Source organism: Chlamydotis macqueenii, chromosome 13 (assembly GCF_036417535.1).
Source record: "Chlamydotis macqueenii isolate bChlMac1 chromosome 13, bChlMac1.mat, whole genome shotgun sequence".
In the NCBI taxonomy this organism is placed as follows: Eukaryota; Metazoa; Chordata; class Aves; order Otidiformes; family Otididae; genus Chlamydotis; species Chlamydotis macqueenii.
The window spans coordinates 17227862-17242505 of NC_141568.1; the positions used below are offsets into that span (position 1 = coordinate 17227862).

The 14644-nt window shown below is 38.8% G+C and overlaps 2 protein-coding genes across 3 annotated transcripts in view; one reads left to right on the forward strand and one right to left on the reverse strand.

Annotated features, from left to right (window-relative positions):
- SLC6A2 (solute carrier family 6 member 2) overlaps window positions 1-14644 on the reverse strand; it is a 416570-nt gene that overhangs the window by 205810 nt on the left and 196116 nt on the right. The window lies entirely within an intron of this gene.
- Window positions 1-14644, forward strand: part of LOC104484737 (dipeptidase 2) — a 39484-nt gene that overhangs the window by 22217 nt on the left and 2623 nt on the right. The window contains exons 1-10 of one of the 2 annotated variants that reach the window (XM_086758331.1): window positions 2901-3058; window positions 6499-6646; window positions 7409-7535; window positions 8397-8526; window positions 8855-8996; window positions 9898-9967; window positions 10472-10648; window positions 11184-11271; window positions 11930-12005; window positions 13659-13794. In XM_086758331.1, coding sequence (XP_086614457.1) covers window positions 6510-6646; window positions 7409-7535; window positions 8397-8526; window positions 8855-8996; window positions 9898-9967; window positions 10472-10648; window positions 11184-11271; window positions 11930-12005; window positions 13659-13794 — 1083 coding nt within the window. In that variant the 5' untranslated portion in view covers window positions 2901-3058; window positions 6499-6509. Of the gene's footprint in view, window positions 1-2900; window positions 3059-6498; window positions 6647-7408; window positions 7536-8396; window positions 8527-8854; window positions 8997-9897; window positions 9968-10471; window positions 10649-11183; window positions 11272-11929; window positions 12006-13658; window positions 13795-14644 lie in introns of those variants that run through there. The other variant, XM_086758332.1, reaches the window with a different exon arrangement.

The following is a 14644-nucleotide window of genomic DNA, read 5'->3' on the forward strand; positions in this document are numbered from 1 at the left end:
CCTTCCTCTTTCTTTTGCATTTTTTTATCGTTGTCAACTGATATGATTCTGTATGTACATATCCTGAGAGTATACGGCATCATCTGAACTGTTTTCACAGAAGCTGGTCACGCTAGAGTCATGAAACTGTGGCAGCTTCAGCCACCCACAAGACAGAGTAACATGGGAAAAATAAGGTTTTTACTGACTTGGTTTGTAACCTCTTTGATTTCACAAGCGTAGATTAATATTTCTCACAAGTATGTTGCAACCATACTGATTTAAATAGGTTAAAAAAGAAGTGTCTCATCACCACCTCCCCTCCAAGTGCCAACTCACTCCATTTTAGGAACTGAAACTGACATCAGTAGAAGAAACAGATGGAATATCATTTGCAATAGTTAAGACTGTATTGCTATTTTTATGCAAACACAAATCTTGATTTCCTTTTCCTAAGATGTTGTAACAGCTTATAATTAAAACACTGATGCCTGTGCTCAAGAAATGCTAAACTGACAGTCTTGGTGATTGCAATCTTTACATGGAAGTAAAGATACCAAGTTTGGATACTTGATTGGCAGCTTTTATACTACTGTCCCTAAGCCATCTCACTGTATATGGTTTTAAAGCATATTCCCACACAGAACTATATCCATGCCAAATGTTGGCATGGCATACAGGGCAGATGATGCCATGAGCTGATAAGAGTATAAGGATTCCTTGGAGAAACCCAGTTGCAGTTAAAAATGGCTGCCAGAGCAGGCATCTGCATTTGCAAAGCCCTACTTTCCCAGCTGTAGTAATCTACAGTTTAATCTGTGCTGGTAGTAAAAGCACTAGCGCTTTGGACTGTTAAGTATTTAAATTAGTGAAGCTGCTCTGTGGCTGGAATAAGCCTTCCTAGCATGAAAAATAGTTCCAACATATAATGTTAGCCCTCTGTGCCCTGACAGCAGCAAGTATGAGTGTAAGTGCTGCAGTTATTTTATAGCTTCTCAGCTTGCTCAAAAATGTGTCTGAGGTAAATACAACATGATATAAGGATACAGAGGTAGCTATTATCAGGGAGAGACAGCTGTGTAACAGCATTGTGGACAATAAAGATAGCTCTCAGGATATTTATTAAGGGAACAGTCCTGCCAGATGGACTCTGCAGGAAGGACATACTTCACAAATGCTCCGTTAGAAGAATTATTATACACAAACAGCTGCTAAGCCTCACCCCGGGCTATTGGAATAAAAAGATAGAAGAAACCCGACTGTGAGCCAGAGGAAGAATTTGGCTTTTAGCACCTTTAAAAATCAGTCACGTTCTGAATCTGCAAAGAGGTGAGCTGTTAGAAGGCCAAGCAGGAGCTTAGTGGCTCAGCAAAAATTGTTCTTGAAAAAGGAGCTGGTGAATTTAGTTTTCCTGGAGGCATGTGGAAATGTAGTGTTTTACATAGAAATCAGATCAGAGACTAAACTTGCAAGGAGAGAAAATTGAGAAAATGGGAAAAATAAGTTGCAAGCAACGATGGCTGTGCGATATTACGTACTTTGGAAGAAGGGGATAAGAATTTGAAAAGTTGAAAATTAAAAATGAGATGTGAGCTAGAACTAGACCACAAGTGGGAAAATTAATCTGAGTCTGTTATTTGCTGCTTTAATTTACATTTGGGAGACAGTTTCCTGTCATAGGCATAAAAATGGACCTGGCCTGGATCAAACTTCAGATAGGTAGAGTATATTCTCTAAAGAAAATATTTGTTTTTTTCTCACGATACTAAATTTGTATTGTTTAGAGTTCTTTAGTCCACTTGAGTTGATGGAAATGTTTATAAGTAAGGTTTACCAAATTGGCAATGTGCAGCAGACTTCCAGGTGATATGGAGGTTTCTCTTTAAGTTTTCCAGTTACGGGAACTAGATGGGTGTATGTTCCAGTTAAGACATTACTTAAGCAACAGCTCTGTGTGAGTTTTGATTGTGAGACTTGCTTATTTCTCTGCAATGGAATTATAACAAAAGCTCAATGCCCTTTTTGGCTTTCTGTACAAAGCATGAAGTAAAATAAAATGCTCGTAAGCAAACCTTATCTTCTATGAAACTGCAAGATCATGTTTTTGCACGTATTTGTTTCCGAACTGTCAGCACCCACAAAGGAATTGAAAAGTCCCAGTAGGTTTGAAGACATAAGTATCTTTGAAAAGGTCACCTGTAACTTGTGAGCATTTTGACCTTTACAAATATGGCACTGTAAGTCCTGATTAAAATCCAGCAGATATGGTAACTGTAAGTCCTGATTAAAATCCAGCAGATATGGTTAAAAGAGGTAGACATTTATTGACTTGGGTATAGTCAAAGTGGCAAAATCAGGTCAGCAGGAAGGTGCATATTTGTACCTGTGTTTACTCAAAGTTCAAATCTAAGATGCTCTCCTCAGAGCAGGTCAGCAAGAGGATGAGAGGCAAGCATCGCAGACTGCAGCAAGGGAGATTCCCGTTGAATATAAGGAAAAAAATAATAATCAAAATATGAATAAGCAAGCACTGGAACAAGGGCCTGAAAAGGCTGTATGATCTTTTTCCTTAAAGGCATCAAAACCTCCACTGGACAAGGGCCTGAGCAACCTGATCTGACTTTGAAGGTACCCTGGGATCAGGGTAGCTGGGATCAGGTGGCTGGACTAGATGACATCCCACCAGAAATCCCTTCCAACCTGAATTATTCTGTGATGAGGGGCACCTATTTCTAAAACAATATAAAGAGAGCAGTGTTAAACACATTATATGTTAGTTAGCAGACACACGATGGACTGCACAAACAGCCAGCCCCAAGAGGGAGGGCTTTGAACACAAAACGAGGCTTGTGGGTTCCTGCCTGTGTGGTAGCTGAGCCGAAAGCTCTCTCACCACAGCTTTTCTCTCTGAAAGGGGAAAACTCCAAATGCCTGTTTGGTGTGGCACATTGAGCTAAGTAAATGTAGAACGTTCTTGGTTGCTGCTTTGATGCTAGGAGGACTTGGTGCCGAGATATTTAGCTGTTGCATCCAGCGCAGTGGAATGTTGATTTTGACTCAGCTGCATTTTCTTGATAAGGTAACCTCTTTTAAGGAGCCTTTAGGTAATGGCTCCAGTAGGGTCTATTGTGACAGGACAAGGGGTAATGGTTTTAAAATAGAGGGAGGTAAATTCAGATTAGATATTGGGGAAAAAATGTTTTACGCTGAGGGTGGTGGAACACTGGCCCAGGTTGCCCAGAGAGGTGGTGGATGCCCCATCCCTGGAAACTTTCAAGGCCAGGTTGGCCTGAGGGCTCTGAGCAACCTGATCTGGTTGGAGATGTCCCTGCTCCTTGCAGGTCGGGGTGGACTGGATGGCCTTAAAGGTCCCTTCCAACCCAAACCCTAACGACTCTGTGATTCTATGAAACAAGAAAAAGCTATACATCTCAGGGCAACTTCTCCTTTTTAACTATGGTCAGTCAGCGTGGAAAAAAGCTGTGTGGGTTAATATTTTAAATGTTGTTTAAATAGGGTTACCTAATATACCGTGTTCTTAATTTTGTGTAGTGTTTGCAATACTCCTTCAATTTTCAATAGCTGATTTCTGAATGTTGATATACCCATATTTTTATGCCTAAATAGTTTCAAAGGTAAATGAGCCTTACTGTCAAAGTATAAAGAATATTTTGCATGAAACCTACAAGGTACTTCTATATAGAAAATCTATAGGAAATTATTGTAGCTACCAACAATAGCATTTCTGTACAAACACACAGAATGGCGATTTGGTCATGTATAGATAAGTATAATTTCTCTTAGCAGTCAAACCGCTTGAAGAATATCTTCCTGAAAATTGCTGTGGACTTAATGGATGATGGAAAAATCGTAAATATTTGGACCAATATTCACAAAATGTAGCAGTTTTTATACCATCAGAACAGTGTTGTTAAGGCTTGCTTCTTTCTCATTAAGCATTTTGAACTGACAAATGTGGACTTCTGGAATAGCAGTTATACTGTACTATGCCACAGAGTATCTAAGCTATAAAATCTTAGTGTTCCCTTTAGAATAACGTTGTCAGGATCTGACAGAGTTCTAGAGATCTAGGTTGCAGATCTGATCTATATTTTGGTTTGAGGAATTTGAAACCAAAGAATGCCTGCATAAACTAATTTGCCTTTGTGATGCCACCTTGCCAGAATTCTGATGCTTGGGCAATTTTTTACCTTTCCTTTTTAACATTTTGCATGCAGAGCATTTTCTAGATTAGAGATACAATTATTTTTTTTCCACACTTGTGGTAAAAAAGTATTTGTGCTTTGACATTTGAGGGAAATCTCTACAGCTGCCACAAAGCTGAAAAGAAACAACTTCTGATTGTTCTCTATCCTTTATAGTTCTGTAGAAGTACAGTTTCACTAAAGTTTCGGGGTCTTACAATGCATGTATGTTTCTGATGCTTGTTTATCGAAGAAAAACTGCTTCTCTAAGTTTACACTCCCATTTGAGGAAGGATTTTGAGGATGTTTGTGTTTCCAGTAATTGCTGTTAACCAAAATCTTTCGTTTCCCTGCCACGACCAGAAGAAAACAAAGTGCTTGCTTTTAGACTGGACAGCACAAAAAAAAAAAAAAAAAAAAAAGCCCATAGTGTGTTTAAAAAGCTCTCTTTTAAAAACTGTTGATGGCCATTTCTACTGAGAGTTCTTATTAAGCATGCTGCTTAACACATCTGCGAGGGAGAGGCGGGTAAACTCCTCTGTGGCACAGACACTCAAAGAGGCTTTCTTGTGCTGAAGCAAAGTTTATTACTTCCTGTCTCAGCAATAAGGCTCCTGCACTTCAGTTGCAAACAAGTCTTGCCAGCTGAGGTTATAGTGCATCTTAAAAACTTGCAGTCTACATGCCTGGTGGATAGCTTTTGACATATTCAAGGATGCACTTGAATTTAAGGCTGAAAACTGAGTGACTTTATATAGGGAAGTACTCTTAACTGTCCCAAGTGGATTCTTCTTTCCCAGGAAGTTTGCGACAAGCTTCCTTTCTCTTACTTTTTCATTTCTCTTCCCTAGAGAACCTGAAATGCCTTCCAAGCATTACTGTACTTATTCCCCTTTATCCCTGTTTTAAGCAATAAGTTTAACAGCATCATGTTTTCTCATTGCTTGGTGGCACTTCACCTTTGCTCTGGTAGGGAAGAAATAGCAGGTTGGAAATTATAAACTGTAATACAGCACTAAGCAGGTTTCTAAGCAGGGGTACAGGTAAATCTGACATGATTCTGGGCGGGTGATGGCAGAAGGAATTTCAAGCAACAATTGAGAAAGATTTGAAAGGCTCTCTGTATGACAAGGTGTGAATTTCAAAGGGATTGGTATCTTTTCTTAAAAACATACTTCATAGTTTGATGCATGTGTTCTGCTGCTAGATGTTTAATACTTATGTATTACTAATTATGTTTTCTTATTATTTAATGAATAGGGAAAATCTATGCTTTTGCCAACAATCAGCAAGGAAGTTTTTACTTAGGGTCGTGGCCACCATGTGCTTCCTGTGCTGCTGCCACTATGCTGCTGCCATGATCTGAGATAGTTGATTCAGAGCTACACTAGGATTATCTCCATCAGCTCTCGGCATAACTGGGCTGAGGGGAGGGAGGGTGAGCTTTCTTAATTTTTTAGGATGTGTTACTATCTTGAGCTGTGAGCTCTATTTTATTGCACTTTATCTATTTGATTGGGCACAGTAATTCAACAAATTTAAGTCTTAATGTAATGGCTGTCATTAAGTGTTTTAATAAAGAGTAAGATGGAAAATAAGGACTTCAAATGGGATGAAAGGAATGCCATTCCTAGCTGAGATTTGCTGCACTTAAATAGCAGCTGTTTACTGAACCTTCTGCACTGAGGTCTGGACTCCCTGCTGGAAAGGAGAAGAGGGGCCAATACTTCTGAAGATGGTAACTGACAGAAGCATGCAGAAAAACTTTCCTTTTTTACTGTGAAACTTTCCATTAAAATGTATCTGTTTTAAAAGAGCAAACTACCCCCTTGTCACATCCTTATATGGCAGATATCACCATCCTGCTTCATTAAATAGTGGGGGGTAGATTTAGATTGGAAATGAGGAAAAAAATTTTTACAATGCGAGTTATAGAACACTGGCCCAGGTTGCCCAGAGAGGTGGTGGAAGCCCCATCCCTGGAAACGTGCAAGGCCAGGTTGGACGGGGTTCTGAGCAACCTGATCTAGTTGGAGATGTCCCTGTTCCTTGCAGGGGGGTTGGACTGGATGGGCTTTAACAGTCCCTTCCAACCCAAACCATTCTGTGATTTCTGTGATTATAGCTCTGTCCTCCCTGATGTGGGAATACTCAGTGTAACCGTATGCTGCCCTCCTTCTCAATTTATGTCAGCCTTACTGGAATAAGAGGCTTTTTGGCTCTGCCTATACTATGAAGCTTACAACCTCCACAGACTGGAAATTTTGCTGTTTCATTGTCATCAGCAAATAATTGTGATATCTCTTTGCTTTAGCAAACTGGAAAATGGAAATGAAGAGAAATACAACAAAGTTGTTGCTGTGGCTGTTGATGTTCTTCTCTGATACTGTGCCATTCAGCTATGAGAAATCAATCAGAGAGCGAGCTACCGACCTGATGCAAGATACACGTTTAATTGATGGGTATGTAAAATATGTTCAACTATACTCTCTTTGTGAATCTTGACATGCGAGGAGGAAATGCTAAAGTGTGTTTAGATGAGTAGAGACAGGCTGTTACTAGCACATAGCAGTTAGTTACTGTTGCAGTGATTTATCTGGAAGGAATTTTGGTTCTGAGGGTACTTACTATAGGATCAGCTTAGGATCAACTTGTTCTAAATGCATTTGTGATCTTTGTTCAGGTTTTTCCACTTAATTATTGTTTCCCTTTACATAATGTCCTTGTCTCCTTCCTGAATTTAATGGCATCTTTCGTTAGTAATGACTTCTGTGCAGAGGTGGAAAGCAGGCATCATACTTTGAAAGGGCACCTTTACAACCTGAAGGAATGATGTCTGTGGTGAATATATTTTGAGCTGGGAAAACAAACACTGATTATTTTAGCACAGGCAGCACTGATCATTCTAACACAAAGTACTTGCTTCTAAGGAGTGTGGTGGCTGATTTCAGTTCTTCCCCTCCTTTAGAAATGATAGGGAGAAAAACAGATACAGAAACACAACAGCTATAAAAATGGGAGAAGCAAAAAAAAAAAAGTTTCTTGCTGTCCAAATTAAGAAATAAAGCTTCTTGCAAAAGAAGGGAGACTTTTAAGCATATATTACTGTAAGGATTATTGGTAATTAATGCTCTAAGGGAGTATAAACAGTGGAATAAATTACAGTTGAGTTAAAAGGGAAACAACATACTTCTATCACAAGCCCTATTTGTTTTTAATTTTAGCCACAATGACTTTGTACTGCGGCTGAGAATATTTTACCAAAATAGACTCAGTAGAGTCAACTTAAGCACAGTCAACAAGACCCACACAAACCTTGCAAAACTTCAGGCTGGTTATGTGGGAGCTCAGGTATGTACTGCCTTGTTTTTGAGACTAAGAACATATTTTTACATTTGCCTCCGTCCCTTCCCAATCACAAAAGTACTCCTGGCCTTCGTTTTGGCTCCTTCTGTTGAAAAAGAAAAAAGCAATGAAACTGGAAAGCCACAGACCCTTTTCCATAACATTTGTGTTTCAAAAGTTTGTAGTTTATAATCCAGGTACCCTTAACCAAAACAGATGCATTTGTTTTGTGATAAGTAAATTAAAGTAAACTTATACCCACTTTCCTGTCTGTACTGTGGAGAGGAGGCTTTCATCATGTCTTGAGTGGATGCTCTTACCTTGCATCGCAACTCTTACTTTGAGGGGGAAAAAATGTAGGGGCAACTTGGCGAAAAGGGGGAAAAACTTTTGTCGTAGTTCAGCCCCGATCGGGACCAGACTACGCAGTCTCTCTCCCGCTCTCCCCTCACTAACAAAACCAGAACAACTCTTCAGTAGGGCCTGTTGCGCCAGGACTAGGGTAATGGTTTTAAAATAGAGGGAAGGTAGATTTAGATTAGATATTCAGAAAAAAATTTTTTACGATGAGGTTGGTGGAACACTGGCCCAGGTTGCCCAGAGAGGTGGTGGATGCCCCATCCCTGGAAACATTCAAGGCCAGGCTGGATGAGGCTCTGAGCAACCTGATCTGGTTGGAGATGTCCCTGCTCCTTGCAGGGGGGTTGGACTGGATGGCCTTCCAATGCTAACCCTTCTATGATTCTAACTCCCTTGTAAACTGTACGGAATTATTTTGATCTGTGCTTCTGAACTTCACTATTAGGAAATGAAAGTTTCCAAGTTGAAACACAAATTATCTAGTTTACTTGTCAATGTCTCTTTCAGTTTTGGTCAGTGTATGTTCTTTGCAGCGCTCAGAACAAGGATGCTGTCCGTCTGACCTTAGAGCAAATTGATGTTGTCAAGAGAATGTGTAGCAGCTATAAAGAGCTTGAACTTGTGACAACTTCCAAAGGTGATGCTCTTTCTTGTAAGAGAATTTTTTTTTAATGAGATTGCAGGATGTATGTGCAGAAGACAGACAGAGAGCTGCAAGCAAGCAAGTTATCTTGGTTTAAACAGTAACTTTAACTTCCGTTTTTCCGCTGAACCACAATAACTGACTCTGCACAGTCCTGGCCCACTGCAGTCCTAAGAAAATTTACCATTTAAACGTGCATCAGTATAAGGTCCCGTTCTATGAAAATGTCAGTATTATTATTGCTTGCAATTTACAATAACAGTTGTTGCTCAGTAGTGCTGAGTATCTGTCATGAAATTACTATGGGATTCTCTTCCCCCAGGTATCTCTGACAGTAGAAGAATCGCATGTTTGATTGGAATAGAAGGTGGTCACTCCATTGACAGCAGTTTGGCAACACTGAGGATGTATTATGACCTGGGTGTTCGTTACATGACTTTAACACATTCTTGCAATACACCTTGGTAACTAACATGCATGTGTTCGTGTGACTGTCTAATGCAGAGTGGTGACAGCTCCAAGATGGGGAAAATATGGATTCAGACACAGAGTTCACCTGTGAAAGACTATGAATCAAGTCAAGGATGATAGGTTTTTGGGGTAAATTACTTGCCATGTGTCAAGTGGGAGACTGAAGGATCTGTTACATATTGCTTGTTATGCTAACAATTTAGGAACTTATAAGCCTCGTTAACGACACAAAGATGGTAAAATTGCTATCCCCTTTGCTTTATTAGAAAAGTTACACAGGGCAAAACAGGCCAGAAAAAAAAAATACTAAAGATGCATATGATGTAGATAAAAGAGGGTAATTGCTATTTAAGAACTCAGCAGTCAACAGCCTTCAACGCTGTCCTCTCTGGGCAGCTCAAAAGTGCAGGTCTCATAGGCAGCTACAGGGATGGGTACTTAGTACCTGTATCAGAATACTAGCATCTACTCTTTGCTGGATTGACAAAATTCCTTCTTGTACTGGCTCAAAGAAAGGAGAAAAAGAGAGCTGAGAGGCAACCTTTCTGGCTAACAGTTAACTGACATTTCAGCATATCTTTGTTTTCTGATTAAGGTTTGTTTCATCAGAAAATTTCTGACAAGCATCTCTTTTTGCTTGTCTTGAATTACATCACAAACATACAACTGTGTTTGTTCTGAACCTGAAGGCATAACATCCAGCAAACAGTTATGAAGATAAAAAACAGTGTGAACAAGATAAATGTTATGTAGTTCATTACCCCTACATTTGGCTATGTGACATGGTAGTGATTTTTATTGGTAGTGATTTTATTAGCATAAGAAGTGTCAGTTGCTGATACTGTAGTCTCCAAAATAGTATTATGTTTCTCCTCTCTCACTCCCGTTTTTAAGGTCTGAATCATCATCTAAAGGAATACACAACTTTTATCCGAGTGTTACTGGTCTGACTGCATTTGGCCAAGTAAGGATCTCTTTTGAATGCTAATCTAAGCAACCTCTCATGCAACTAACAACTTCTGGCCTTATCTTTTCAAAAACAACTTGTCATTAAAAAATAATTACTGGAAGTTCTTGCTAGTTAGGAGGTGATCCGGGTTCAGTCAAGGCAAATTCCCGGTGATGTTCCTTAGGGTGAAAAAGTGCTGGATTTAATTAGAACAATTGTTTTAATATACATCAGATGTATGAATTAATATGTGGAAGTAGTGGGATGGGAATAACAGTTCAAATTACTTATTTCAGATTGACTAAGCTTTAAAAGTTTTGAGCATGTGGTGGTGTCCTAGTTAACAGTGAGTGAATAAACTGCTATTAAATTAATAGGTAAATAGAAACCCATACAAGCACAGCATGTTTAGGACTAGCTGGCAGCTGCAGAATTTATTTTCCTGTTTACGTATATCAGCTAAATGGTTTCCTTTAAGGAAATGTAATACTGACACTGTTGTCTGTAAATCTGTTTTAGGAAGTGATAAAGGAGATGAATCGCCTGGGTATGATGATAGATCTATCTCATACATCATATTCCACAGCAAAAGCTGCACTGACTATCTCAAAAGCACCAGTAATTTTCAGCCATTCCTCAGCATTTTCTATTTGTAATCACCCAAGAAATGTTCCTGATGATATCCTCCAGCAACTGGTGAGCAATATGTTTTTTAGGTTTGGGGGTTTTTTTGTTCTTTGTGGTTTTGTTGGTTTTGTTTTATTGGTTGTATTTTGATTTTGTTTTGTTTTTTTTTTTAATGGCAATGTTTGGCTAGTCTGAGGCAAACTTGTGCATACAAGTCATTGTGTTTGCTTGTCACTTTCTCATCTTTAAATAGAATTTATAAGCAGATCCCTGAGCTGTAAGTTACATATTTGCTTCTGAGACATTTTCTTTGGGTTGTGTTTTGTCTTTGGCTACAAAAATGAAGTGTTTGCAAATATTCTGAAATTCTGGTTCAGTTTGTTTGATGTAGTCACTGGACTTCTGCTGATTCAGGCTACATGGCAATATAATGAATCCAGGCTGAAGAACAGAGAGGTAAAGCCTTGTGTTGCCATCTGAGCTTTGACTTAGAGTGTTGTTATGCTCACTGATGGACGCATGTAGAAGGATCTATATGAGATGCCCATGAGGTCTGCAGGACACATGAGTGTCCACTTATCACCTATCACTTAATATCTTTCAGAAAAAGAAGAAGGGAATTATTATGGTGACTTTCAATGCAGATGTACTGGCCTGTGGCAGAAAAGTAGTTAATGTTTCTACCCTTGCAGGTTTGAAGTTAATATACTGTTGTTACTGTGGGTGGCTTCTATGTATTTTCTGCTGTCCGTGTCATTTTTGAGATAGTGTAAATTATACTCCTTGCTTATTCCTTTGCACACCTTAGTCCAACTCTAGGTATTTTTGGAGCTAATATTCATTAAACAATAACAAGTGGTACAATGTGTCTAGCTGGAGGACATGATGCTCCCAAATGGAGCCAAGAACAATTAATCCCCAAAGCAGTTGTTACTTTCTGGAAAACATCTTAAACCTTTGTAATTAAAAGCAAGTCAAAAACATAGGTATGTGATGGATAACGAAAAATCTGTTCGTATATGTGGGCTACTTATTGGCAAATAATGTGCTGTGATGATCATGTCTTTTTCCTCATTTGTATCTCATCAATGTAGCTGTTATTTTGAAGATTGCTGAAGATGTGGTTAATAACAGATAACATCTAGTTAAACATCAGTAAATAGCCAGAACATGTCAACTGCATTATTAAATTTTAACCTATTATCAGTATATCTTTTGACTTCTTTAAAAAAGGATTTGATTAAGAATACGTGATTAAGGAGTACAGTTACCTAGTGCCAATATGTCTGAACTGTATTATTTCTTCTTGCTGGATGCTTTGATATTGTTTTCTTTGATATTTTCTTTCAGATCATTTTGACCACATAAAGAAAATTGCAGGTTCAGAATCTATAGGAATTGGTGGTGACTATGATGGAGTGGAACGGTTAGTCAAATTGATAACATACATTGAGATCTGCTCCTTAAATGATGAAGGTTTTGATTCCTTTTTTGGGAGGAAAAAAAGAAGGCAGACTAAAAGAGTTGTAGCAAGTTGTCTTGTGATGAGTACTAAAACAAATTTTATCAAAGAGGGGCATAATAATTCCTTTTTAGAACTGTATGAAGCAGTGCTACAAATGTGGAAATGGATTGTTATTCCTTGTGAACTCTGCAATTGTGTGTTCTAGGCAGTGGTTTGCACATAAAAAACAGTGATAGAGGGTACTTTCCTGCAGCAGCCAAGGATGAATGACAGAAAATGGGCTAGCCCAGTGAGATGCTGCAAAACTCTTTCTTCCACTTTTACTTTCTACTGGGGAAAGCCTAAAGTGTTTTGGGGCTGTAAAACCACGCCTGCTTTTGGGGCTCGGGAAGTGTTTGAGGCAAGCAGAGCATGGTGAACAGCTTACAACATAATCTCTCCTGCTCACTCCTGGGCTAGTGTTGTTACAGCACAGGAAATAAAATGCAGATGGGGTGGCATTTGCTGGCGTAACCCTTAAAGTTTTTTTGCTTTTTCATCTCCTCCTTTTCCTCCTTTGTTTTTCTTTCCTGAAGTCAGACACACTTGGGTATGAAAATCATAGTGAGACTCACATCTGTAAAGTAGGACCACAAAAACAGTGTGTCATCTTCCATGAGAGTTAGCCAGTCATAGCTCTGAAACGATAATATCCAATATAAAAGATTTGCCACAAAAAGATGTATTTTATTGCATGCATTTTCACAAAGACCATCAGTTTAATTGGTGGTGCACTTGTTAAGGTCCTAAGTCCTGATACAGAATTCTTGAGTTTCTTGATTTCTTATTACCACATCTCCACAGAAAAGAAAAATAGCAGAAAATATGTTACCTCAAAACAAAGTCAAAGACTCATGGAAATATAATTTAAAGCAGCTCTTTAATGCAGATTTTGCAGCTTCTTGCTTCTAATTCTTTTCATTGTGATAAGAACTTGCACGAGACATAGGTCAATTTTGCTTATTATAATTTCTTCAGTAGAGAGTTCTGAATAGCTTTCTTTTCACTGCCTAAACGGCTGAATTCAAAACAATATTATTATTCTAATTGTATTTTCTTTGGAAAAAATGACCTTGTAAACAACGGAGTACACAAAATTGCCTGCAGCTCCTTAGCTCATCACGTGTTTGCAGGTTCTGTTTTGTTCTCAGTTACACAAGTGGATTGCACCAGCTCCATCTGTGATGCAGCTGTTCCCTTACTCTGAAGGCCAAATATAAAGACTGGATCAGTGCATTTTTTGTGGATTTTTTTCTTCTGCTTTGTTTTAATATCCTCCATGCTGTTGTTCTGCCTGTACACAAGTGCATCTTCATTCCAGAATACACAATTTTGTTCTGCTAATTGGATCCTGTGCAGAAAAACCCTTTAATTGTGTCCTAGTCCTGCCTCTGTTTTAAATCAGTTGAATTCTTCTTTTTTTTTTTTTTTAAACTTCTCAGAGAAATAACTGGGTCCAAAGCGAGCTCACTCCAAGAGTGAATATGTGCAAAAGAATAATTAAAAAAAATATTTTCCTACATTTTTTTTTTCTATGATGTGTGTTGAATGTTCTTGTGTGACTCTTGCCAACAGTTTCCCTGAGGGACTGGAAGATGTTTCTAAATACCCTTCTTTGATTGAGGAACTTCTTAGAAGAGGATGGAGTGAAACTGAATTGAAAGGGGTCTTACGGGAGAACTTTCTTCGTGTCTTCAGGGAAGTGGAAAATGTAAGATTAAAAACTGAAGTGAATCTTGATTCTTACTAAGAGGGGGAGAGGAACTTTTGGTGCCTTGCTCCTTTCCCCACACCCCCCCCCCCCTCAGAGAGAGTTATGAGGGAATGTAAGCACTTAATGCAATAATTCCAAATGCTGGGAAAGAAACCAAGATGGCAAGAGGGTGTTAGCAGAAAAAAAGGAAAGTGAGAGAGTGCGGACAAAGCTCTTTGGGACTTTTTCTCTCTGTAGTAATCTAATAAGTACAAATCACTGACTTCTGAATAGAATCACTTCAGGGTTTGGAGAAACTGAAGACATACCAGTGTCACAGTCTGGCTGTGTTCGCTGGTGCAGTAAGGAATGCTGACTCCTGCAAATCAATTTAATTCTTGTCATGGGACTGGGCTGCTGTCCAACAGGCTTGTGCCATGACCAAATACTAACAAGCCATAAACATAACTAGATCACAATGAGCTTTAAGTGTAAATGGTAGAAACTAATCCAGAAGGACGAGGGAAGGAGAGAGAGGATGAGAGTAAGGACCCCCTAAATGGTAACTTTTTCAAAAGCCTCTATTGAAATTTGCAACTGCTTGCCTCCTACTGTTTTTATTTACAGGGACAAGGAAGTAGATATTATATGCAAAGCCTTATAGACAAGATATATTTCACAGTGATCTTTTTTCCAGTAGCCTTTTTGATGAACAGAAATCAGGGAAATTTGTGCTGTTCCAGTTAATCTGCCAAAATATCTACCTAATGCTGAGTTGCATGTGTGGCAGACTGACATTAAGGAGAGGCTGAAATTCATCACACCTAACAGATCTGTGAGATTTAGTAATTTTTTTTTTCCTTCTAAA